This window comes from Symphalangus syndactylus, chromosome X, assembly GCF_028878055.3.
Source record: "Symphalangus syndactylus isolate Jambi chromosome X, NHGRI_mSymSyn1-v2.1_pri, whole genome shotgun sequence".
NCBI lineage: Eukaryota > Metazoa > Chordata > Mammalia > Primates > Hylobatidae > Symphalangus > Symphalangus syndactylus.
The window spans coordinates 66487237-66513549 of NC_072447.2; the positions used below are offsets into that span (position 1 = coordinate 66487237).

The window sequence follows — 26313 nt, forward strand, 5'->3', positions numbered from 1 at the left end:
GTGGCACGCGCCTGTAGTCTCAGCTATTTAGGAGGCTGAGGCAGGAGAATTGCTTGAACCCGGGAGGCAAAGGTTGTGGTGAGCTGAGATCACACCACTGCACTCCAGCCTGGGCAAGAGCGAAACTCTGTCTCAAAAAAAAAAAAAAAGACTATCATTACAGGTTGGGCAACTCTAATCCAAAATGCTTGGGATCAGAAATGTTTCAGATTTTGGATTATCTTGGATTTGGGATGCTCAACCTTTATCCTTTTCTGTGGACCATCATCCCTAATCTTATAACTATAGCCCACCTCTGTCTCTACTTTCTTCCGTTCTTCCAGATCCAGACGGTCCTGGTCAGCTTTCTGGTCTCGATTGAATTTCTCCAGCTCCTGGGCCAGGGTAGCTGCTCTCTTGCTGGCTTCTTCTTTCAACCGGTGGTATTTCTTCACCTGTGTTAGGGACAGGGAAGGAGAACAGGGATGACCAAGTCAGCAGATGTCAGCCCAGGGATCTCCTCCCTGCCAACCCCTTCCAGAGCTTACCTGATTCTCCTCCAAGGTCAAATCTCTGCCCTGACTCTGACTCTCTTCTTCCATCCGTTCTTCAAACTCCTGCCGGGCCTTCTCCACTGACAGCATCTCCTTCTCCAGCTCGTCCATGTCACCTTTACGCTTCTTGTAGTGCTTCTGAGCATTCTGCAGAGACTTCTTGGCTGCTTCCAGCTTCTTGATTTTGTGGGAGGTGTTCTCCTTGGCTTTGATGTACTGAGGCCGCTTCTGGTTCAATTCTGAGTCCTTCTCCCTTTTGCCAGAGGGGTGGGGGAAACCCGTGAGCACTATGGAAGAAGGGAGGGTTCCCAGGCTTTTCACCCAAAGGAGAACTTGAGCCCCTGAGCCAACCTCAGGGAATTACTTAAAAGAACAAGGGCGTGATGCCCCACAGATCCTGAAAAAAAGGAGCAGTCTGACTACTCCCTGAAAGGTATGACTTCAGCCTGGCATTCCAGCCACTCCATAAGGCAAAGCTACCAACTCTGCCTCAACCCTGGCCAGGAAGCTCATTAACAACTCCCAAGAACATCCTGTATTTACTTAGTTGGCCCCTCAAATTCCTATCCTTTAAACTTCTAGCTTCAGTTTCCTCTTCTAGGAAGGCCTTCTCAGCCACTCCATTGGCTCGGCCTCACACTGGTTCCTCTTTCTTGGCAAGGCCACCACCCCTTTTGAGTTCTCCCTCATCTGAGCACCTGTCTACCCAGGGCCTGAGTGCTTAAATATTCTATTTGTCTAAACTGCAAGTCAAGAAATGTGCCTGGTTCTTACAAAAGCAAGTCAGGAGAATAACAGAGAAATGAGTATGGGTACTGAACTCCGGGCTCAGAGGAACCCTAATAAACAGCACGGCCTCTTGGTTTCCCACAAGTCGCAGGCCCAGGTCTGCCTCTTACTTGATCTCCTTCTCAATCTGCTGCTGCTCCCGCATCATTTTGCCCAGCTCCTTCTTCTTCTCCTTCAGCTCATCCTCCACCTTGTCCATACGCTTCTTGTCCTTCTCGATCTCCTTGTTCTTTGAGGCCAGTTCCTTGTTGAGCTTCTCAATTTCCACTTCATTATGGTAAAGCTTAAAGAGCTGCAGCTGTACCTGAGCCCGTACTACCTCATCCTTCAGGCGCTGGTAGCGGTCAGCCTGTGCAAACAGGGGAATGGTGGCAGGGGTGCATCGATAAGGCACTGGCTCCATCCTGGTCCCTCAGAGCCAAGAGGTAGCTTGGCCACCTACCTCTTCTTTCTCCTGCTTTGCTTCCTTGCGTTCAGCTGCAATATTTTTCTTGCGATGGTAATTAAACTGTGTGTCCTCTTCAGCCTTCACCATTTCCTTCTTTCGCTTGTCATACTCCTGCGCCAGCTCCCCAGAACGACTAATCTCTTCAAATAGAGCTGTCCTCTCTTTGGGGTTCTTCATGGCAATAGATTCCACAGCACCCTAGTAAAGGTTGAAACACTCTTCCACTTCAGACCCCAGCCAGCCCAGTTCACCTTACCCATTTCCACTCCATCCAGAAAAAGTTACCAACTTTCTCTCCCATGCCCCTGGTGCCACATTTCACACTGGACTTTGAGGACAAATTCCTTGCCCTCTGAGGAGCACAGGGAGCCAAAGGGACAAAGACAACAAAGTGTTATGTGCAGTAACAGAAGCAGCACAGGAAAAGAACAAAATGAAGCTTGGGGGTAGGAGACTGATAAGGAAATCTATCTCAGAAGGCTTCCCAAAGGTGACATCTGTGCTGAGTTTGGAAGATGGACGGAAGCTAACCAAGAAAATAAAAGAGAAAAGGTGGCCAGGCGCGGTGGCTCACACCTGTAATCCCAGCACTTTGGGAGGGTGAGGCAGGCAGATCACCTGAGATCAGCAGGAGTTCAAGACCAACCTAGCCAAAATGGTAAAACCCCATCTCCACCAAAAATACAAAAATTAGCCAGGCATGGTGACGGGCGCCTTGTAGTCCCAGCTACTTGGGAGGCTGAGGCAGGAGAATCGCTTGAACCCTGGAGGCGGAGGTTGCAGTGAGCCAAGATCGTGCCACTGCACTCCAGCCTGGGTGACAAGCGAAACTCCATCTCAAAAAAAAAAAACAGAGAAAAAGTTATTCTATGTAGAGGAAAATTAATATGCAAAGACCTGTAGGCCAAAGAAAGCAGGTGAATTTGCAGAACCATAAATGATTTAAGTAGGCTGGAGTGCAAGGCTGGAGAAGAACATGCAGATGGTATTTGGATTGTGATGATGGTGTTTCCCGAATGATAGGCTTAGGAGTTTGGATCTCATTCTAAGGCAGTAGTTCTCAAATTTCAGCTGGCATCATAATAAACTGGAGAGCCTGGTAAAACACAAATTGCTGTGCCCCACCCCACAGTTTCTTCCAAGTTGGGAAGTCTAGGATAGGGCCTGAGAATGTGCATTTTCTAACATGTTACCAGGTAATGTTGATACTGCTGGTCTGGAGACTACGGTTTAAGAACCACCATTGTAAGGCAATATGGAATCACTGAAATGTTTTAAGGAAAAAAGGGAGGGGAGACAAAACAAATGCGTGTCCTCATAAGATGAACCTGGCTCAGGGGCCAGACTGAAGTCGGGAAGCTCAGTGAACAAGGTGCTACATTAGCTCAAGGGAGAGATGATAAAGCCTGAGATGGCGCAGACAGAGTGGGGATGGGGCATGGTCTGGCAAAAACCAGATAGCCAGTAACTGTTAAAAACGCCCACCTGGAAAACGAGGAAGTTACGAGCTTTGATGAGAATGCCCAACTTCTCTAATTCCTCACTGTACTCATGTAGTTGGACCACTTTGTTGTTGATCTTGTACTCAGAAGAACCCCCTACAAGACAATGCATGAGTTGGCAAGGGTCAGGCCTCCTTCCAGTCCCAGTCAACTAGTCTCACCACCTTCCAGGACCCAAGGAGAGCCTTCTGGCCAGCCTCACCCACCTACAATGACACGGGCAAAGGTACGGTCCTCAGCACCCTCCTCAGAGTAGACCATGCTGACAAAGGCCCGGTTGGCAGCTGGCTTGCCCACAGGAGCTCCATGGATCAGGTCCCGCAGGGTCTTTACCCGCAGGTTGCTGGTTTTTTCACCTAGCACAAAGCTGATGGCATCCATGAGATTTGACTTACCTAAGGGAAGAGGGATGAGGCAGTAGAGGGAAAGTCAGGATGAAGAGGAGAGGAAAAGGAATAAAGATACTGTGACGAACAAGAATGTCCCCTAATCACTCAGTACTTAGACTAATGGAAAGAGAGATTATTCCTCTGTCCCCATAAAGACTGAGCACAACCAAAGCTCTGGGTCAAAGGCTTAGGAAAAACAGTCCTTCTGCAGTTACTATATAGCAGCCAGAAGCTAGAACCCAGGACAAGTGTAGTGACTCACACCTGTAATCTCAGCACTTTGGGAGGCTGAGGCAGGAAGATCACTTGAGGCCAGGAGTTTGAAACCAGCTTGGACAACAAGGCAAAACTCAGTCTCTACAAAAACTTTAAAAATTAGCTGGGCATGGTGGCATGCGCCTGTAGTCCCAGCTACTCGGAAGGCTGAGAAGGGAGGATCACTTGAACTCAAGAGTTCAGAGCTGCATGAGCTATGATGACACCACTGCACTTCAGCCTGGGTGACAGAGCAAGACTCTCTCTAAAAAAAATAGTGAAAAAAAAAAAAGAGGAAAGAATAATTTAAAAAAAGAAGCTAGAACCCAATCTAAAGAAATGGTATATTCACAGAATGGATAGTTCTATAACCTTTAATGACATGGACAAAAGCCCACAACAGGTGAAACAAGACACAAAACTCAACGATGTTAAAATAATATAAAGTGGGCTGGGCACGGTGGCTCACGCCTGTAATCCCAGCACTTTGGGAGGCCGAGGCAGGTGGATCACCTGAGGTCAGGAGTTCAAAACCAGCCTGACCAATATGGTGAAACCCTGTCTCTACTAAAAAAATACAAAAATTAGCTGGGCGTGGTGGCGGGCGCCTGTAATCCCAGCTACTTGGAAGGCTGAGGCAGGAGAATTGCTTGAACCTGGGAGGTGGAGGCTGCAGTGAGCCAAGATCGTGCCATTGCACTCCAGCCTGGGAAACAGAGTAAGACTCCATCTCGAAAAAAAAATAATAATATAAAGTAAAATTTAAAAATAGGCTGGGAGGAGGGGAAAATGAGAGTTTTTTTTCTTTTGAGATGGAGTCTTGCTCTGTTGCTAGGCTGGAGTGCAGTGGCGTGATCTCAGCTCACCACAACCTCTGACTCCCTGATTCAAGGGATTCTCTCGCCTCAGCCTCCCGAATAGCTGGGATTACAGGCACACGCCACCACGCCCAGCTAATTTTGTGTATTTTTAGTAGAGACAGGGTTTCACCTGTTGGCCAGGATGGTCTCGATCTTCTGACCTTGTGATTCGCCCACCTCGGTCTCCCAAAGTGCTGGGATTACAGGCATGAGCCACCGCACCTGGCCTGGGAGTTGTTTTTTAATGGGTATAGATTTTCAGTTTTGCAAGATGAAAAAGTTCTAGAGATCGTTTGCACAAAAACGTGAATATATTTAACATTACTGAACTGTACACTTAAAAATGGTTAATTTAGGAAATTTTATGTGTATTTTACCACCATCTAAAAAAAGAGCATATTCCTGTTGTGATACAATATGAAACACACAGCATCATTTATGATGTATCTTGCCAAAAATATTTAACCTGAATCTATTTTTTTCCTTTTTTAAATTTTTTGTTATAATAAAGACAAGGTCTTGCTGTGTTGCCCAGGCTAGTCTTGAACTCCTGGCCTCAAGTGATCCTCCCGCCGTGGCCTCCCAAAGTTCTGGGATTACAGGCATGAGCCACCATATCCAGCCTAATTTGAATCTAAACAAGCCTTTAGACTTATCTTCCAGTTCCTAGGAAATACAGCAATACAATATAGAGGAACATAGTAAGGTTTCCATGAGGAAATCTTAACACAAACACAGAATGTGGGATGTTCTCAAAGACAAATGGCCTGGTCTTTTCAAAAAGTCAGTGTCTAAAAAGAAAGCTTGAGCTGGGCACGGTGGCTCACACCTGTAATCCCAGCACTTTGGGTGGCCAAGGCGGGCGGATCACCTGAGGTTGGGGAGTTCCGGACCAGCCTAACATGGAGATATCTCATCTCTACTAAAAATACAAAATTAGCCGAGCATGGTGGCACATGCCTGTAATCCCAGCTACTCAGGAGGCTGAGGCAGGAGACTCGCTTGAACCTGGGAGGCAGAGGTTACGGTGAGCCGAGATCGTGCCATTGCACTCCAGCCTGGGCAACAAGAGCGAAACTCCATCTCAAAAAAAAAACAAAAAAAGGTTGAGGGAACCATTCCAAAACATGAGAGATTTCTGAGACATAGGTAAACAGTGCACAAACTTTGATTGGACTGTGGTTCCAAAATAACAAAAAGACATCTGGGGAGCAAATTAAGGAAGCTTAAATATAAACTGGATAACTGATGACATGAGGAAATTTTCTAGTTGTGATCATTGAATAGTTGTAGTACAGGACAATGATGATTTTAAGAGGTGAATGCCGAAGCACTTAGGGGTGAAATGTAATTGAGTCTGTAATTTACTTCCAAATGACTAAGTAATGCACATATATGCTTGCAAATTTTCGTAATAAAACTTGGGAGAAGAGAAGGCATAGGAAACAAATATATGAAAACATAAACAGTGCAGCTGTGATTGCCTCTGAAAAGGAAACTAAGCAGCTAGGGTCAAGGGAGTCTTCTTTTTACTACTGTATATCCTTAAGGATTTTTAAAATTGTATACCATGTGCATGTACCAGCTATTCAAATAAATAAGGTTTTCAACATTAACAATGGCTATCTTTTCAGTAGTGGAGTTACAGCTTTTACTTTCTTCATTTTAGAATCTGAAAACAAAAAAGGTTTTATTTATTTATTTTATTTATTTTTTGAGATGGAGTCTCGCTCTATTGCCCACGCTAGATTGCACCTACCAAGTTTAGTGATTCTCCTGCCTCAGCCTCCTGAATAGCTGGGACTACAAGCGTGTGCCACCACACCTAGTTAATTTTTGTATTTTTAGTAGAGATGGGGTTTCATCATGTTAGTCAGGCTGGTCTCGAATTCCTGACCTCAAGTGATCCACCCACCTCAGTCTCCTAACGTGCTGGGATTACAGGCATAAGCTACCATGCCCAGACCTTATTCATTTATTTATTGAGACAGGGTCTGACTCTGTCACCCAGGCTGGAGTGCAGTAGCAGTATCACAGCTCTCTGCAGCCTTGACCTCCTTGGCTCAAGTGATCCTCCTGTCTCAGCCTCCCAAGTAGCTGGAACCATGGGCATAAGCCACCATGCCCGCTAGTTTTTGGATTTTTGCAGAAGCAAAAATGTTGCCTAGGCTGGTCTCAAACTCCTGAGCTCCAGAGATCCCCCACCTTGGATTCCCAAAGTGCTGGGGTTACAGGCATGAGCCACCGTTCCTGGCCAAAAAAATAGATATTGTTTTAAAAGTTTAGGCCGGGTGCAGTGGCTCATGACTGTAATCCCAGCACTTTGAAAGGCCGAGGCAGGCGGATCACCTGAGGTCAGGAGTTTGAGACCAGCTTGGCCAACATGGTGAAACCCCGTCTCTACTAAAAATACAAAAATTAGCCAGGCACGGTTGTGTGCCTATAATCCCAGCTACTCGGGAGGCTGCGGCACAAGAATTGCTTAAACCCAGGAGGTGGAGGTTACAGTGAGCTGAGATCGCGCCACTGCACTCCAACCTGGGCGACAGAGAGAGGTTCTGTCTCAAGAAAAAAAAAAAAAAAGTTTAGTCAGGCTGGTGGATAAGGAGGAACAGTTTAGTCTCTATAATTTCTATCTCAAGACTGTCTCTAAACAACTTATATATGACTTTGAACTGAAGATCTGATTTCCAACACCTTTCTACTCAGCCATAAAAATAGTAGCCCAAGTCCTTCCATGGAGACGGTATAAGACTATGATTAGGTTGGGCACGGCATCTCGCGCCTGTAATCCCAGCACTTTGGGAAGCAGACGTGAGTGGATCACTTGACCTCAGGAGTTTGAGACCAGCCTGGACAACATGGCAAAATCCCATCTCTACAAAAAACACAAAAATTGGCTGGGCATGGTGGCGCACTCCAGTTGTCCTGACTACTGGGGAGGCTGAGATGGGAGGGTTGCTTGAGCCCGAGAAGTTGAGGCTGCAGTGAGCCATGATTGTGCCACTGTATGCCAGCCTTGGTGACAGGGCAAGACCCTGACTCCAAAAAAAAAAAAAAAAAAAAAAAATAGGCCAGGTACGGTGGCTCACACCTGTAACCGCAGCATTTTGGGGGGCCCAGGTGGGCAGATCACAGGGTCAGGAGTTTGAGACCAGCATAACCAACGTGGTGAAACCCTGTCTCTACTAAAAATACAAAAACTGGCCGGGTGTAGTGGTGCACGCCTGTAATCCCAGCTCCTCAGGAGGCTGAGGCAGGAGAATAGCTTGAACCCGGGAGGCAGAGGTTGCAGTGAGCTGAGATCACGTCACTGCACTCCAGCCTGGGCGACAGAGAAAGACTCCGTCTCAATAAAAAAAAGAAAAAAAAAGAAAAAAAAAAAAGAATCACTTGAACCCAGCAGGCAGAGGCTGCAGTGAGCCGAGGTCATGCCACTGCACTCCAGTGTGGGCGACAGAGTGAGACTCCGTCTAAAAAAGCTTGAAAGCTTGGGCTTAGAACCAACAGACCAGGTTCTAATCTTACTTTCACTACTTCTTCAGTGACCTTCCATTCCCTCACCTGGAAAAAGATGAAAAAACCACAACTCACAGGTCTAAAAATATGTGCGGCACATACTTCTCTACTGGAGTGGCAGGAGCACAGGCATGGGTTCTGAGAACCACGGACAAGTTATCACACCTCTGTGCCTTAATCTCTTCACGTATAAAACGAAGCCATTGGCATTTTCCTCCTAGGGTCCTTTTGAGAATTTAAATGTAAAGGGTCCCTTGGCTGGGTGCAGTGGCTCATGCCTGTAATCCCAGCACTTTGGGAGGCTGAGGCAGGCAGATCACTTGAGCCCAGGAGTTTGAGATCAGCCTGGCCAACAGGGCGAAACACCATCTCTACTAAAAATACAAAAACTAGCCAGATGGGGTGGCGCACGCCTGTAGTCCCAGCTACTTGGGAGGCTGAGGCACGAGAATCACTTGAACCCAAGAGGCAGAGGTTGCAGTGAGCCAACATCATGCCACTGCACTCCAGCCTGGACAACAGAACAAGACTGTCTCAAAAAAAAAAAAAAAAGAAAAGAAAAAGAAAAAACAGGGTCCCAATAAATAAAGTACTTGACACACAGAGTAGGTACTCAATTAATTAGTCCTGTCCTAAGTCTGGACTCAGCTCGTCTCCCTCATCACAGCAGGACTAGCACATCATGCAGACCAGGAGTCAGCCTTTTAGGAACCAATATCCAACCTTTGGGCTTCTCCCATCACTTCCAGGGAGGACAACATCTCACAACCACAAGCCTCTCTAATCACAATCAATACGGTAAACATTTTTGTAATATATATTATGGACTGAACACCAGTAAAATATTGCAAGGAATGTCTGCTTTAGGGTACTCACAGGCCAATGAAGATACAAAAACATGCACCATCAATATAGGACTTAATAAACATTAATGTGTACCAAGTGTCTATGGTATGCCACAGAGGAAGAGTAATTCACCAAAGGGACTAAAGGAATGGCTTGTAGAGGTGGGCCTTAAAGAACGGGGGCAAGTGGGGGAGTGCCATGGCCCTTTTCAGAACAGCTGGGAATACAAATCTACTAATGTTGAGGGGACTGAATGCCAAGAGGTACATCCTAGCTCTTTCAACAGGGGCCACTACACTAAAACCCGAGGAAACTGGGTGGACACCAAGCATTAGCCCTCCAGGCCAGTGGTTCTCAAACAAGTTGGGGGTTTGGGGGAGTCACACATACCCTCTGTGACATCTGGCAATGTCTGGAGACAGTTTTGATTGTCATGCCTGGGGAGTAGAGGTGCTACTGTCATCTAGCAGGTAGACGCCAGAGATGCTGTTAAACATCCTACAATGCACAGGGCACATCCCACAGCAAAAGATTATCTCACTGGAAATGTCAATAGTGCCACTGTTGAGACAGTCTCCAGGAAAGGTACTCAGTACGTGCTACTTCAGCAAGGGCAGCCTCTTAGGCTAGGATATGATTCAGCTAGAACATCTCTGGGGTGGAAGAATACAGCAGGATTCCAAATGGACATCTGAGGTGAGAGGAATCCACGGTGTATCGTTTAGAGTTGGGAAGATACAAAATAGAGGCTTTACCTGACCACTCTTTCTTTTTTTTTTTTTTTTTTTTTTTTGAGACAGAGTCTCGCTCTGTCGCCCGGGTTGGAGTGCAGTGGCGCAATCTCGGCTCACTGCAAGCTCCGCCTCCCGGGTTCACGCCATTCTCCTGCCTCAGCCTCCGAGTAGCTGGGACTACAACCTGACCACTCTTTCTAAAGACACCACCCAAGTCACTTTATCACATCCACCTGTCTCATTTCCTGTATAGCACTTATGACAGCCTAAAAACATTTTATTTCCTCCTCCTTTATCTTCTTTCCCCTCTGGAATATAAGTTCCCTGTGAGCATGGAGTTGGTTTATTCTATTCTCCGCTGTTTCCACAACTTGCAACTGAATAACTCCTGATAAACAATAAGCATTCAACAAATATGGTGAATTAGTTAATTTCGGCTTTTGACGGTTTCGGTGGTAGGAAAGGGGCGAGTCCGAGGCAACTACCTCTGACATAGCGGTTGGTGGTGGGGATCGACACCTCAAGCACTCTAAAGACCGGAGCGCTGGGTCTGAAATTCAAAAGTGCCGCCTCCAGAGAAGAGTAGAAAGGAAAGAGTTGGAGTGTACCAATGCGAGGCGAGAGGGGACGCTGGGCTGAAACAGAAGTGCACCGTTTGGGACCGAAGGCCACGGGAGAGCTACCAGCGTCCCCACATTTTCCGGAGGGGGTCAAGTAAGGCTGGGAAGCCGGCTCCTGCCGGTCCGGCGGGGAGCCGTGCGGCGGGGGATTGAGCTGGCGGGAAGCTGGCTCCAGATGCGCCTCCTTTGGCGGGAGGGGGAAGTAGGCGGGGTAACTGGCAGCTCGGCCCGTACCACTCGGCCGGGGCGGGGGCCGCGCAGGAAGCGGCAAGTGACATCTGGAAGGGGTTCGAGTTAGAGCACCCGCGCGGGGAGAGTGGGTTCGAGCAGAACCCCCTCTGGACGGGCAAGGAACCCGTAAGGGTCCGCGACGTTTCAGGTTACATGGGCTGGGTTGTACTACTCCGGCACGGGATAAGGGGTCCAGGCCGGGACGTGCGCAGGGCCGCAGCCAGGTTTATCTCACCAGAGCCATTGGGTCCAATGATGGCGGTGAACCTCTGAAATGGTCCGATAATCTGTCGACCCTTGTACGACTTAAAGTTCTCGATCTCAATCAGTTTCAGGAACCCCATGACGGCCGCGGCGCCGGCGGCGGTAGGACAGGCCGCGCCGTACGCCCGAGAACTGTGGTAGCCCGCGCGGGAAACGCCGCAGTGCAAGCCGGGCGACCGGCAAATGTCGCGAGAATACGTCCAGGCCTAACGGGATTTTCGCCTTCCGGCAGGAGTGGGGCCAGGGGCGGGGACTGATGTTGCGTATACGAGGAGCGAGCTGACGACTGGCGTGGTGCCTCCGCCCCCCTTTCTTGTTGCACGGCAACAACAAACACTTGCTCCTGCAGACCAGATCCCCGGAGGAGTGGGTGCTGGGCGGAGTCAGAGCAGTTCTTGAAGTTCAAGGAGGCGGGGGAGACCTGAGCTCACGCTTGCTGAGACAGAAGTCACAGCAGGATTATGCCCCTCAGGGCAAGAGGAAGGTGGGAGCTCGGCTGTGGCTGTAGCCTGGCCAGCTTTCAAGGCTAGGACAGGGACAGGGTCGGGAATTGGAAGGAGCCGGGGGAAGCGGAGGGCTGGACGGGAAGGAGGGGCCAACGGGATGATTCAGTGTTAGGTGAGCTCAGACTGTGCTAATGGTGGGGTGGGATTGGAGGCGGGACGGGATGCGAAGGCGGATGGATTGTGAACGGGGCTGAGGTTACTCCCAGGCAACAGGGATACAGGCTGGGGAAGGCTACGGCCTGAGATACTACCCCTATCCCCTGCCTCCCTCCTGTTCTACCAAGCAGAGTTCAGAAACTGCCGCTGTAACCCAAGAACAAAGTTGCATGCAGAGCCAACCTAAGAGCTTCAAAATCGGGATTCCTTACTGAGAAAGGTATTTTGTGTGAACCTCCAGGAGTCAGGGTCCCTAAGCCAGTGCTCTCCACCTCCACCTACCTCTGCCTCCATGCCTCTCCCCCATCCCATTCCCACAGCTCTATCCCACAATGCCACCTTATCTCTCTTCCCTCTCTGCTCTCTATCATTAATAAGGCAGGGGCCTTAGCAATCCAAGAAGCTTAAAATGTCAGCTGAATCTTCCCCTTCAGTGACCTTATACTGTGGTGGCAGGTGAAACCAGTAGGTAAGTTGGTGCCATTCTCAGACTTAAACATGGAAAGGATCTGGTGGTTACCATAATTATTCCTTTAACTATTTATTAAATTATGTCTGAAGGCTAGAAAGAGTCCTAAAGACTTAGGACAAGTCCAGGAAAGTGAGGAAGTGGCTGGGCATGGTGGCTGACAACTGTAATCCCATCGTGAGGGAGGCAGGCCAAGGCAGGAGGATCAGTTGAGACCAGCAGTTCAAGACCAGCCTGGGCAACATAGTGAGACCCTATCTCTACTAAAAATTTAAAAATTAGCTGGGTGTGGCAGCTCTCACCTGTGGTCTACCCAGGATGCCGAAGCAGGAGGATCACTTGAGCCTGGGAGGTTGAGGCTGTAGTGAGTGGTGTCCGCACCACTTCACTCCAGCCTAGGTGACAGAGCAACATCCTGTCTCAAAAATAAATAAAGGGAGGAAGCTTGGTAGATGGAATCTAGTAGGGGAGCCATAAATGAAGTTCAGTTGGGAGAAACAATCAGGCTGAGGGGATACAATGGCTAAAGGACAGCAATCTTATGTAATCCATGGGGAAATACTATTCCCTTTTAAAAGATGAGATGGTGAGCCTGGGTAACATAGCAAAACCCAATCTCTACAAAAAAATTTTTAAAATTAGCCAGGCATGGTGGCACACACCTGTAGTCCCAGCTACTCAGGAGGCTGGGGCAGGAAGATCCTTTGAGCCCAGGAGTTTGAGGCTACAGTGAGCCATGATTGCACCACTACACTCCATCCTGGGCAACAGAGAGAGACCCCATCTAAAACAAATTAAAAATAAAATAAATTTTATTCTCTGCCTCAGCCTTCCGGGTAGCTAGGATTACAGGCGCCCACTCCCATGCCCGGCTAATTTTTTTGTATTTTTAGTAGAGACAGGTTTCACCATGTTGGCCAGGCTGGTCTTGAACTCCTGACCTCATGATCCACCTGCCTCAGCCTCCCAAAGTGCTGGGATTACAGGCGTGAGCCACCGTGCCTGGCCAAAAATAAAATACATTTTTAAATTTAAAAAAAGATGAGATGGCACTTGGGGGGAAAATTAAATTGGATCCTTATCTCACACCGTACACAAAATGCAATTCCAAGTGGATTAAAAACCTAAGTGAGGCCGAGCACAGTGGCTCATGCCTGTAATACCAGCACTTTGGGAGACCGAGGCAGAATTGCTTGAGTTCAAGACTAGCTTGGGCAATATAGTGAGACCCCATCTATATTAAAAAAAATTAAATGGGGCCAGGCACGGTGGCTCACGCCTGTAATCTCAGCACTTTGGGAGGCCAAGGAGGGCGGATCACAAGCTCAGGAGATCGAGACGGTCCTGGCTAACACTGTGAAACCCCATCTCTACTAAAAATACAAAAAATCAGCCGGGCATGGTGGTGGGTGCCTATAGTCCCAGCTACTCGGGAGGCTGAGGCAGGAGAATGGCGTGAATACGGGAGGTGGAGCTTGCAGTGGGCTGAGATCATGCCACTGCACTCCAGCCTGGGCAACAGAGCGAGATTCCACCTAAAAAAAAAAAAAAAAAAAAAAAAAAAAAAAATTAAATGAGGCTGGGTGCGGTGGCTCACACCTGTAATCCCAGCACTTTGGGAGGCCAAGGCGGAGTTTGAGACCAGCCTGGCTAACATGGTGAAACACCGTCTCTACTAAAAATACAAAAATTAGCCGGGCGTGCTGGCACATGCCTGTAATCCCAGCTACTCAGGAAGCTGAAGCAGGAGAATCGCTTGAACCCGGGAGACAGTGGTTGCAGTGAGTCGAAATCGTGCCACTGCACTCCAGCCTTGGTGACAGAGTGAGACTCCATCTCAAAAAAAAAAAAATTAGAAAGGCAAAACTTTAGAAATATAGGAGAATATATTTATGACCTCAGGATAGGGAGGGATTTCTTAAATAACTAGTAAGCTCAAAGGAAAAAATGGGTAAGTATGACTACATTCAAATTCACCATAAATAAAGTGAAAATATGTGGTAAGTGCACACAGAAAGCTTCTAAAATATTGATAGTGTTCTATTTTCCGAGATTTGTGTAGAGTCCACAGGTGTTCATTTTGTTAATGTGCTTCATAACCTACATGTATATTAACCACATTGCTTTGTATGTATCAATTATTACCTTAAAAATCAAGTGGGCCAGGTGCGGTGGCTCACGCCTGTAATCCCAGCACTTTGGGAGGCTGAGGCAGGCGGATCAGGAGGTCAGGAGATCGAGACCATGGTGAAACCCCGTCTCTACTAAAAATACAAAAAATTAGCCAGGCGCAGTGGCAGGCGCCTGTAGTCCCAGCTACTCGGGAGGCTGAGGCAGGAGAATGGCGTGAACCCGGGAAGCGGAGCTTGCAGTGAGCGGAGATGGCGCCACTGTACTCCAGCCTAGGCAACAGAGCCAGACTCTGTCTCAAAAAAAAAAAAAAAAGTCAAGTGAAAGCCAGTGCGGTGGCTCACACCTATGATCCCAGCACTTTGGGAGGCTGAGGCAGGCAGATCACTTGAGGTCAGGAATTCGAGACCAGCCTGACCAACATCTCTACTAAAAATACAAAAATTAGCTGGGTGTGGTGGTGTGCACCTGTAGTCTCAGCTACTCGGGAGGCTGAGGCAGGAGAATTACTTGAACCCGAGAGGCAGAGGCTGCAGTGAGCCGAGATTGCGCCACTGCGACCTGGACAACAGAGCAAGACTCTGTCTCAAAAAAAAAAAAAATCAAGTGAAAAAACAAGTCACAAATTTGGAGAAGATATTTCCCACTTTTAAACGAAGAAATGATTAATATATATTAAAGGAACTCCTACAATTTAATTTTTTTTAATTTTTTTATTTTTTAGTCTCGCTCTGTTGCTCAGGCTGGAGTGCAATGGCACTATCTCGGCTCACTGCAAGCTCTGCCTCCTGGGTTCAAGCCATTCTCCTGCCTCAACCTCCTGAGTAGCTGGGACTGCAGGCACCCGCCACCACGTCCGGCTAATTTTTTGTATTTTTAGTAGAGATGGGGTTTCACCGTGTTAGCCAGCATGGTCTCGATCTCCTGACCTCGTGATTCGCCCGCCTCAGCCTCCCAAAGTGCTGGGATTACAGGTGTGAGCCACCCGCCCGGCCTACAATTAATTTTAAAAGAAAAACCTGGCTGGGCATGGTGGTCACACCTGTAATGTCAACAATTTGGGAGGCTGAGGTGGGAGGATTGCTTGAGCCTAGGAGTTCAAGACCAGCCTGGGTAACATTGAGAAACCCTGTCTCTACAAAAAATACAAAAATTAGTCACACCTGTAGTCCCAGCTAGTCGGGAGGGTGAGGTAGGAGGATCACTTGAGCCCAGGAGGTGGAGATTGCAGTGAGCTAAGATCGTGCCACTGCATTCCAGCCTGGGCAACAGAGTGAGACACTGTCTCAAAAAAAAAAAAAAAAAAGGACAACCTGATTTTTAAAAAAATGAACAGATATGAATGGGCACTCCAAAGAGAAGTAAATAAAAATGGTCAAAAAAACACATGAAAAGAACTTTATTATCAATAAGGAAAATTCCAATTAAAACAAGTAACTATAATTTTGTACCCACAAATTGGCAAAAATGTAAAAGTCTGGTATACGAAGTGTTGGTGAGAATGTGTAATGACTAGAATTTTTATACACTATTGTGAAAGTGTAAATTACAATCTCCTTGGAAAACAACTTAGCACTATCTTGTAAAGTTAAATATGCACATACCCTATGATCCAGCACTTCCACTCCTAGATATATGCTAGAGAAACTTCCACCCTGTATATATAAATCTTTAAAATCTATAGGTCCTTCTTTTTCTCTCGAAAAAAAAAAACTAGCTGAGTTGTTTGTCCTGCAGTCCTAGTCTCTCTTGAGCCCACCTCAATCAGAGTTTCATCCCCAGAACTCCATCATACATGTTCTTGTCAGGCCGGGCATTACAGGTGGCTCACACATGTAATCTCAGCACTTTAGGAGGCTGAGGCAGGAGGATCACTTGAGCCCAGAAGTTCAAGACCAGCCTGGGCAACATAGAGAGAGAGGGAATGGTAACACATTTTGGATAGAGTGTGGAGTGCTCTTGGAGTAAGGATGAGGGGGAAGAGATCCAGGACACCAGTGGTATCAATAATGTTCTGTTTCTTAGCTGGGGAGTTAGTTCATGGATTTCTATGTTATCAGGCATCCTAACTTACATATATGGGTTATATATGTTCTCCTGTATGTATCAACTACTTCACAGTTACAAAATGGAAAACAAAACAAAACACCAAAAAGATCCAAATAGCTATAGGAGGAATTAAAGAATCACGCTCCAAACAAAGGAACAGCACATACAAAGGCCTTGAGGTGGGAACAGTTACTGTGTTGGAGGACTTGATCAGCTTGCCTGGAGCACTGTAAGCAAGGGAGACAGTGGTTTGAGACAAATTGGAGAGGTGTGCAGGAACTAGATCTTGAAAGCCCACAGTAAGGAGTTTGGATCTGATTCTAAGTACAGTGGGAAGCTAGTGGAGGATTTAAGCAGGTGAGAGACGTGATCAGATTTATGTTTCCTAAAGTTTTTTTTTGGCTGCGGATTTGGCTGGGTTACATGCCAGAAGTAAGCTTCCCAAAATATGAAGGGACACAGGCAAATTTAAGCTTTCTAGCCTTTCATTTGACCAGAAAATAAGTAATAAAAGTAAAAAAAAAAAAAGTGGGGGGGGACATATATTTCAGAAAAGAAAGCTGCTTCTCGTTTCTGTGATTGGGCTATAGGAGTCAATAGAGGAAGGTGGAATACCAACATGGAGACAGTTGTGGTTATTCAGGAAGGTGGCAATGGTGGCTTGGACCAGGGTTATTTTGAAAGAAGAAGGAGTGAGGGAAAGGAAGGATTAAAGGATGTCTCCTAGGTTTTTGGCCTGAGCAACTTGGTGAATGGTGGTGCCCCTTACTGAAATAAGGAAAACTGAGTAGAGTATAATGAAAAAGGAGTGTCGTAGATGTGTTTGAGGCTTAGAAAGGTGAGCAGGGGTCAGATCATGAGAACCTTATAAATCTGGCAAAGGGGGTTGGGCCTTATAAGCACTGGGGAGCCATTTGCTTTAAAGGTGCTTTCAAAGGCTTTACGCTGAGGAGTGCCATGGTCAGATTTGCTTCCCAAAGATCACTCTGGTAGCCAGTGCAGAGAAATCCAGTGCAGAGAGGGTAACGTTGGAGCAAGAGAACCCAGTGGGGCTCCTGAGATAGTGCCTGACACCAGATTGTGAGGCCTGAATTAAGCTGGTGACAGCAGAGATAGAGGGCACAGATATGAAATATATCAGGAAGTAGAATCAGTAGGAATCAATAACAGTTGAAATATTATAGGGAGAAAGGAATGGGGGTGGCGTGTAGTCAAAGATGGTGGTCGGCACTGATAGGCCATTCCACCTCCCTTTTGCTGCAGATGTATAACATAAACCAGTCAACAGATACCAAGGAAGCAGCAGCCATCAAGGCTAGAAGAAATCGAGAAAAAGAGCGACAAAACCGATTCTTCAATGTGTGGAACCTAGTCATGGGGGTGAGTGGGTAGTAGGGACTGTTGCTCAGGATCAGGGCCACCTCACTCTTACACCTGGAGAGGAATGTGTAACAGTGCCCATGATAGCCCTTCCCGTGATTCAAGCAGGCCCCTAAGGTGGGAAAGGAAAGAGAGGGAGAGAAGGCACCCACCCATACAGGCCTGGGAAGAGCTTGGGAAGAGGCATAGGTCAGTGCAGGGGAAGAGACTAGGGGAGATGGCCGACCCTTCTCCAGTCAGCTCTGGGCCATGTGACCTGGTTCTTGAGACAGGCAACATGGAGCTAAAAGAGGCCTAAAGAATATTTGGAGTCCAGGTGCAGTCGCTCACACCTGTAATCCCAGTACTTTGGGAGGCTGAGGTGAGCAGATCACACGAGGTCAGGAGTTTAAGACCAGCCTGGCCAACATGGTGAAACCCTGTCTCTACTGAAAATACAAAAATTAGCTGGGTGTGGTTGTGCATGCCTGTAATCCCAGCTACTTGGGAGGCTGAGGCACAAGAATCACTTGAATCCAGGAGTAGGAGGTTGCAGTGAGCCGAGATCACACCATTGCACTCCAGCCTGAGCGACAGAGTAAGACCCTGTCTCAAAATTACTGCATATACCTAAACTATCTCTGCAAGGCTATGTTAAAAAACTGTTAACCAGGCTGAGAGACAGAGATGGAAGGGCACTTACTCCTCGCTAAACTGTATTCCTTTTTGTATGATTTTGAAATGTGATAAATGAATTATAATCAAAATAAAGAGAAAATATTGATAGTTTAAGAAACCAAAGATTACTAGGTGAGTGGATAGAGGGGGGATGCAGCATGGTATTCTGGAAAAGACCCCGTAAGTATTTAAGGCCAGGTCTGCTGACTGTTGTGTGTGTGGCTTTGGATAAATCACCTGTCTTCTCTGAGCCCTAGGCTCCTCTTCTGTAAAATGAGGCTGAAGGAAGTCAGGTGAGTATTAACACACAGTGGCAGCTTTGAAAACCAGTACATAGTGCCTGCCGTAAGAAGTTGGCTAGGGTATTAGTGTTCTGACTGAGATCCAGCTGACAAGCTGACAAGCGTTTCCTCGGGGCCTGCTCTGTGCCAAGCACTGTGTTGGGCAGTGGGGATACGAAAATGACTAAGGCCCAGTTTCTGCCCTGAAAGGGCTCACAGTCTGGTGAAGGAGAGAATACAGAGAGGTGAACATCAATATAATGTAGACAGTGGGTTCTAGATTCTATGGGAGTAGAACCTGCCTGAGGGGTCAGGAAGGTGAAGGCTGAGCTGGTCTCAAAGGACGAATTGGAATTTGTGTAAAGAGAGGAGGAAAGTGTTCCAAGTGGACGGAGCAGCTTGAGCAAAGGCTATTGGTTCAAAACAGCCTAAGATATTCAGGGAACTGTAAGCACAGCTCATAAGGGTAAGGTGGGACTAAGAGATGAGGCCAGAGAAGGAGGCAGAGGCTAGACCATGGAGAGGCTTACAAACCATGCTCAGGAGCTAGAACTTTATCCAGTAGGTACTGGGGAGCTACAGGATTCTGAAACAGGTAAATTCTAAGAAGTTTGTGGTAGGACATTAAAGGCCCCCTGCTGGGCTCCTACTCTGATTGTGCTCCTTTCTTTGGGATCAGGTAGATGTCCAGGCCCTGAACAACCAGGTGGGAGACCAAAAGCATCGGGAAGCAGCAGAAAGAAGCAAGGAGGCAGCTTATGGTAAAAGCCAAAAGCCAGGGGCCAGACAAGGGTGTAAAGAAAGAGCTCGAGTGGGCTGAGGTAGGGCAGTTCTGCCTCTGTGGCCTGAGGCCCTGGGGTGGTGGGACAAACTGGATGGACCTTGAGAGTAGAGGCCATGCTAAGTGGACTCTGTCCCTCCTGGGGTATCTTCTCCATATCCTTGCTCACCACCCCCAGGTACCAGCCAGGTGCAGTATGATGTGGTAGTCCAGATGTTAGAGAAGGAAGAGGCAGATCGAACACGTCGGCTGGCCGAGAAAGTCCAGGAGTTTCGGGAGCAGAAGCAGCAGCGCAAGAACGGGCGTGAATTTAGTCTTTGGGATCCAAGCCAAGTCTGGAAGGGGCTTCCAACCTATCTTAGTTACAGTAATACCTATCCTGGTCCAGCCAGCCTGCAGTACTTCTCTGGGGAAGACCTAGACAGGGACACACGGCTGAGAATGCAGCAGGGGCAGTTCAGGTGCAACTTGGAAAGGCAGCAGCAGGAGCAACAGCAAGCCAAGGTTGATGAGAATTGTGCAGGTAAGCAGCCCAGCCCTCCAGACTCAAAGACCTGAGGCCTAGTAGGGATCTGTCCTAAGCTGAGTACAGCACCCAGGAGACCAGAACTGTGTGGGGAGGTCCAATTATCCATAGGGTTGGTGCTGAAATGTTAGGTTGTGCGGACCCCAACCTCCCTGACTTCCTTCAGTAACTGACAGTGTAGCATTGTTCTTGATTAGCTTGGCACTCCATTACGTGGAGGCAGCACAGTGCAGACAGACCTAATGGCTCTGCCACTTACTAGCTGGTTTGGGCAAACGAATTTTCCCTTCTGTGCTTCAGTTTCTTCATCTTTAAAATGAGAATAATAATCTATACCACATAGAGTAGCTCCTATTATGATATTGTCTGTGGCCACATCCTTCTCTTCCATTAGAAGAAGCCCTTCAAGGGCAAGGACCATGTCTTATCTACTTGCACTGTTCACCCTTCACATCAACCCTGTTACAGCACTCTGTTCTGTTGGACCACTTATTGTAGTTGTAGCTAATTGTGAAAGTGTTTGTTTAATATCTGTCTTCTCCCTAAAATGTCAGCCTACTGAACATGAACCATCTCTTTTGTGTCTACCCATCTCCCAGTTGCATAGTACAGTGTCTGACAGGTCTTAGGAACAGCAAGGAGCTCAGTGTGGCTGGAGCAGAAAAAAATTGTCAGTACCTTTGCTTATGCCATGCCCTCAGCCTGGAATGCCCTTTGCTCTTTTAGTCTGTATACAAAATGTATTTCAAGGATCACCTCTTCCTGGAAGCCTTCCTCTTTTCCACCACCCCAAACCCTCTTAATACCCTGTGTACATCCCTGCCATTGCTCTTGCCAGATTGTGGTCTATCTATGTTTGATCTGTGTCTCCAACTAGACAGGGAGTTCTCTGAGGACAGGATTTAATTCGATGGTATCATTAGAACCCAACACATGGCCCTTAGACTGAGATTCAGAGATATGAAATGATTTACCCAAAATCACACAGCTCAGAAGAAGCAGAACTGACATTGGGACCCAGGTCCATTGGAGGCATCTTTTAGTTATGCACTTGAGAAATCCTTGTTGCTGCACCTAGTTCCTTCCACATCCCTACAACTCGGACACTAACCCCCTCCTAAACATTCGTACACGTACAAACACAAAACTTGCTGAACAAATGGCTGGATGAGTGAAACAGGAATGGAGCAAGCCAGTACAGTAGCCCGGCCATATTTCTCTGTGTAGATGCGCTCAGTAACCAGCTGCGCCTCGCCATGGACGCGCAGGCCACCCATCTGGCCAGGCTGGAGGAGTCCTGTCGCGTGGCCATGATGTGTGCCATGGCCAATGCCAACAAAGCGCAGGTATGGCCTGAGCCATGCAGTACCTTGGGCTCTCCCCAACTCCTGAACAAAGTCCTGGGGAACCTTAGCCACATTCTTCCTCTTACATCCCCTTTTAAATCAGCATCAGCCCTCTCATCTGAGTACTCCCCCTTTCACTGAAGGCCCCTCTTCGGGTACGAGTCACCTCTCCCCACCTCTAGAAGCAGGATGACTTGAGAACAGAACATTGCCCTCTCATCCTCCGCTTCTCAGTCTAAAGGCTTCCGAAGGCAGAGAAGTTCCCTGCCCATTCTCCCCAACACATGCGTTAGGGGCACTGAAAGGCCATGCAGTATCTGTTCTTTCTTCCTTGAGATGGAAGAGTAGGGCCATGCTCCCCCCTCCCCTGTGGCAGAGTTCCCTGATGTTGGGCACCCAAATGTTTGCATTTGGGGGCTCTACCAGGCAGCTGCGCAGGCTGGGCATCAGCGCTGTGAGCGTCAGTGTGAACAGAAGGCCAACCTTGCAGAGATCCAGCATCAGAGCACGAGTGACCTACTGACTGAAAACCCCCAGGTCGCCCAACACCGTATGGCTCCCTACTGGGTCCTGCCCTATTGCTGGAAGGGCATGACTCCACAGCAGCAAGCTGCCATCAGGAAAGAGCAGGAAGTACAATGCTCTAAGAAGCAAGCATACCGTCAGGCTGAGAAAACATTGGATACTGAATGGAAAAGCCAGACCATGAGCTCAGCCCAGGCAGTGCTGGAGCTAGAAGAGCAGGAGAGGGAATTGTGTGCTATATTTCAAAGGGGTCTAGGCTCTTTCAACCAGCAGCTGGCTAATGAGCAAAAAGCCCAGTGAGTTCTAGGTGGTGGTGGTGGGGATAAATGCCAAGGGAAGGAGAGGAGGGATGGTGAGGAACCATGGAGAGAGGGAAAGCATGTCAGCTGAGACCTCTGGACTTCTTTGACAGGCAGGATTACCTGAATTCAGTAATCTACACCAATCAACCTACAGCCCAGTATCACCGGCAGTTTAACACCAGCAGCCACTAAGTTCAGGATGTTTATCTCTCCCTTCTCCTCCATCAAGCTCACAGGTGGTTAGGAGTCAAAGAGAAAAATGCTGCATACTCCCACCTTCTAACCTAGGTAATAAAGTTCTGCACTCAAAATCAAGTCCACATGTTGTAACAGGACACAAAGTATTATGAAGGTACTGCCTTTCCCACCCCACCCTGGAGCTCTAAGCATCCAACCCTGCCACAGCCTTCACATTTCTTCCCCATGCCAGGCCCCCTAGCACACAACACTGCCTACACTCTGTGAGAAAAAAGAGACTTTATTAGGCACAGAGGGCGACTGGTAGGCAGTTACCAAATGGCTACTGGGCTTCCTCCCAAGCTGGAGAGTAGTACCCCAGGGGAAGGAAGAGCAGAGGAGCGTGTATTTTCTCTGCCTTCTCCCTTCAAGGCTGCATACGAATGGCCCCATCCAGCCGGATGACCTCTCCATTGAGGAATGGGTTCTCGATGATGGCCTGTACCAGGTGAGCATACTCAGCAGGGTCACCCAGTCGGCTAGGAAAGGGCACTTGGCTGGCCAAGAAGTTGCGCACTTTCTCTGGGAGGCTGGTCAGCAGTGGGGTGCCAAACAGACCTAAACAATATAGCCAAATTCAGAGACTCACCCTTGCTTTCATATTTACCTGGTTCTTCCTTACTTTAGCCCTACTTCTTGGTGCTTCCCTAGGGCCCAAAGATAAAAGGCTGCTGTTGCTTAGGTGGTGGATACCTTCCCCTCTCAACTGTCCATGGATCCCACCCAATCCCAGGTGTGATGGAGAGAGGGGATATGTCTACCTGGAGCAATGGTCATCACCCGGATGCCTATGGGAGCCAGATCCCGAGCAATGGGCAGTGTCATGCCCACTATTCCCCCCTTGGAAGCAGAGTATGCAGCTTGTCCAACCTGGAGAAAGAGTAGAGGTCATAGGTGGGAGGGCCCCAACAAGTCACTTAGGAGGCATAAGTCTTGCTGCTGCCCACACACCTGACCCTCGAAGGCAGCCACACTGGCAGTATTGATGATGACCCCACGTTGGCCTCCCTGGTCTGGTTCATTCTGGCTCATCTCACCAGCCACCAGGCGGATCACATTGAAGGTGCCCATGAGATTCACCTGTAGGACAGGTGGAGACATGCTATAGGACCTGAGGTAGAAGAAGCCTTTGTCCCCTAAAAACTTTGGGGTCCTCCACAGCCAGACACTTCTTACTCCCACTATCCCTGGAGACCTTCCAAGGCCTTACATTAAGAACTCGCTGGAAGTCTTCCAAGGTATGGGCCTGGCTCTTCTTTAAGTTGTATGTCTTGGTAGCCACCGCGATGCCTGCACAGTTGACAGCAACATCCACACGGCCAAACTTTTCTTTTGCTAGAGCCAGAGCTGTTTGCACATCCTTCTCAGAGGTCACCTTCAAAGGGAGAAGTGGAGAAGGTATTCATCTCCCAGCACCCACTCTCACCACTAAACCTGACGGAGGGCAGGGCAGGGCATGCCCAGTCCTTGGGTGAGAAGAGATTTGTGGGAAGGGAGAGGCCAAGAGAAAGGTTGTAAAACTTGAGAGATAGGCTGCGTGCGGTGGCTCATGCCTGTAATCTCAGCACTTTGGGAGGCTGAGGCAGGTGGATCACTTAAGATCAGGAGTTTGAGACCAGCCTGGCCAACGTGGTGAAAACCTTTCTCTACTGAAAATACAAAATTAGTCGGCATAGTGACACATGCCTGTAATCCCAGCTACTTGGAAGGCTGAGGCAGAAGAATCGCTTGAACCCGGGAGGCAGAGGTTGCAGTGAGCCGAGATCGTGCCATTGCACTGCAGCCTGGGCAACAGTGAGACTCTGTCCCAAAAAAAAAAAAAAAAAAAAAAATTGAGAGAGTAGGTCAAAGGTGAAAATGTTAGGTAATATAGAGCAGTGTTGCAAAACATTTTTCAAATCAATACCCTCTTGATAAATTCACATGCTCCTGAAGATTCTTAATTGCTGTGGATCAGAGCACTAATGCAACCCTGCTGTGAGGCCGGGTGCAGTGGCTCACACCTGTAATCCCAGCACTTTGGGAGGCCGAGGTGGGCGGATCACCTGAGATCAGGAGTTCAAGACCAGCCTGGCCAACATGGTGAAACCCCGTCTCTTCTAAAAATACCAAAAAAATGAGCTAGGCGTGGTGGCGGGTGCCTGTAATCCCAGCTACTTGGGAGGTTGAGGCAGGAAAATCGCTTGAACCCAGAAGATGGAGGTTGCAAGGAGCTGAGATTGTTCCACTGCACTCCAGCCTGGGCAACAGAGCGAGACTCCATCTCAAAAATAAAAATAAAAAATAACCCACTTGTGAGAATTATTGATAGGAAGATAAACTAGCTTTTTTGTATCCTTACCTGCTAAGATGATTTCATTAAGTTTCACTTTCTGTAGTTTGTTTCATGGAAACAAGTTTTTTGACTTTGTAAATATAAAATTACAAGGCACAATATGCATTTTCAAACTATACATAACTCCTCCAGGAGACTGTTATGTCCAATCCCCATCCCCATTGTTGTGAATCCCAGCTTTAGAGAATCCTTATCACAGGTGGTCCCACAGTGCTTGAAGGCTCAAGCCAAAAGAGACAAGGAGATGGGTCTACCGCCCCCATAGAGGAGACCCTTATGGGAGGGACCCCCACAGGTTCCCAGGCCGGTGTTGGTGACCTCATGCACACCCTGGGAGAGGAGAGGTGACCCCACTTACGTCTGCTGGGGCAAAAACGCAGTTGTTTCCTAACTTCTTGGCCTGGGCCTCCCCACCCGAGTTGGGCAGGTCCAGAAGCACAGCAGAGGCTCCCTGCCCCACAAGTCGCTCCGCCGTGGCCAGGCCCAGGCCCGAGGCTCCTCCGGTTATTACCGCCACCAGGCCCTGTCAAAAGGGACACGGCCAGGGTCAGCTGTTACACTGCCCAGACCATCCCCACGCTGTCGCCTGCCTGTTCTCCAGGCTTCTGAGGAGAAGGGGGGAGGGGAGCGGTCGTGGTCACCCCTGCGGGTAAACTAGGTGTGCTGCTTCTCCTCACCGTTGGGACCTCGGGGGCAGAAGGGATCTCATCCCCAGACAGCCCGTCTCGTGACCCTAGATAGATCGATAGATCGATAGATAGATAGATAGATAGATAGATAGATAGATAGATGCGCCGCGGAGTGTTGACTTTCACCTCTTGAGCCCAACGGCCACAATACCAGGCCTACATAAGCATGACCGTTTCCCCCGAAACCGATCTTTCTCCTAGTTCCACGGCCGCGCTGTCCCAGCCTGTAAAGGAGGGCAAGCAATAGAGGCAAAGAACCTTCTACCTTCACGCTCCGACACGCTGCTGCCATCTTATCGCCGGCCACTCCACGGGATGGGGGCGCAGGCCCTCGCTGATTGGCCGAGGCGAAGCGGCGGAAGGGGCGGTTGCGACCGGCCGGGTCTTCTGCCGCTGCCGCGTGAGACGTCTGCCGCTGCCGCGTGAGACGTGGGGGCGTGGCCTGGTACCTTAGTCCTTTGGCCAGAGGGCGAATTCCTCCTGCCAAGGTATCCGCAGAGTTATTTCAACTGGGGAAAGAGACCAATAGCAGAAGTACAATACCACAACACCCCTCGCCCTACTCTCTAGCTGGCCTTTTGGAAAGTGGCCTGCTCCGTGTGGGGGAAGAGGGGTGGATATTGAGAACGGATGCCTTTCTCCTCTGAAAAAGCCTTCATTCAAGTATGAATGTATTTGAGACTCCTATATGCTAGACTGTGTGCGGGGCACCTGGGATACCCAGCGGAATAATAAAAGATTCATGCCTTCCAGGAGGGCACAGTCCAGTTGGAGAAAAGAATTACAGTACAGACACAGACGAATGGACGGAACCAGATTCTGGGACACTCAGACAAGGAGATCCAAAGATGAGGAGTCTGAGTTACAGAGAGAGAGCCATGTAAAGAGAAATATGTTGAGGCCGAGATAGATTGGAAGAGAGATGCCAGATAGGATTACAGAGAGATGAATGTG

The 26313-nt window shown here is 48.3% G+C and overlaps 3 protein-coding genes across 9 annotated transcripts in view; 1 reads left to right on the plus strand and 2 right to left on the minus strand.

The window, feature by feature from the left end:
* Positions 1-11183, minus strand: part of SMC1A (structural maintenance of chromosomes 1A) — a 44440-nt gene extending 33257 nt beyond the window's left edge. For 2 of the 3 annotated variants that reach the window (XM_055267154.2, XM_063634821.1), the window contains exons 1-7: positions 10962-11183; positions 3479-3667; positions 3256-3368; positions 1765-1968; positions 1433-1671; positions 528-786; positions 294-434 (exon numbers count right to left, since the gene is read on the minus strand). In XM_055267154.2, coding sequence (XP_055123129.1) covers positions 294-434; positions 528-786; positions 1433-1671; positions 1765-1968; positions 3256-3368; positions 3479-3667; positions 10962-11070 — 1254 coding nt within the window. In that variant the 5' untranslated portion in view covers positions 11071-11183. The remainder of the gene's footprint in view (positions 1-293; positions 435-527; positions 787-1432; positions 1672-1764; positions 1969-3255; positions 3369-3478; positions 3668-10961) is intronic. The other variant, XM_063634822.1, reaches the window with a different exon arrangement.
* Positions 11184-11243: 60 nt separating this feature from the next.
* On the plus strand, positions 11244-22409 carry RIBC1 (RIB43A domain with coiled-coils 1). 4 transcript variants are annotated; one of them, XM_055268791.2, is made up of 9 exons: positions 11251-11474; positions 11784-11872; positions 12031-12121; positions 17564-17680; positions 19298-19379; positions 19578-19922; positions 21153-21271; positions 21698-22092; positions 22209-22409. In XM_055268791.2, the coding sequence occupies exons 4-9, from the start codon at positions 17564-17566 to the stop codon at positions 22288-22290; spliced, it is 1140 nt and encodes a 379-aa protein (XP_055124766.1). In that variant the 5' UTR covers positions 11251-11474; positions 11784-11872; positions 12031-12121; the 3' UTR covers positions 22291-22409. The 4 variants fall into 4 exon arrangements, with proteins under 4 accessions (XP_055124768.1, XP_055124766.1, XP_055124767.1 ...); XM_055268792.2 differs by having other exon boundaries at positions 12035-12121; XM_055268789.2 differs by lacking the exon at positions 12031-12121 and having other exon boundaries at positions 11252-11474.
* A 149-nt stretch (positions 22410-22558) lies between these two features.
* HSD17B10 (hydroxysteroid 17-beta dehydrogenase 10) lies at positions 22559-25862 on the minus strand. 2 transcript variants are annotated; one of them, XM_055268678.2, is made up of 6 exons: positions 25625-25862; positions 25029-25193; positions 23546-23710; positions 23287-23415; positions 23097-23205; positions 22559-22893 (listed from the first exon to the last, which is right to left on the minus strand). In XM_055268678.2, exons 1-6 carry the CDS (start codon positions 25649-25651, stop codon positions 22703-22705), a joined length of 786 nt encoding a protein of 261 aa, XP_055124653.1. In that variant the 5' UTR covers positions 25652-25862; the 3' UTR covers positions 22559-22702. The 2 variants fall into 2 exon arrangements, with proteins under 2 accessions (XP_055124653.1, XP_055124654.1); XM_055268679.2 differs by having other exon boundaries at positions 23124-23205; positions 25625-25698.
* Between the last annotated feature and the right edge of the window lie 451 nt (positions 25863-26313).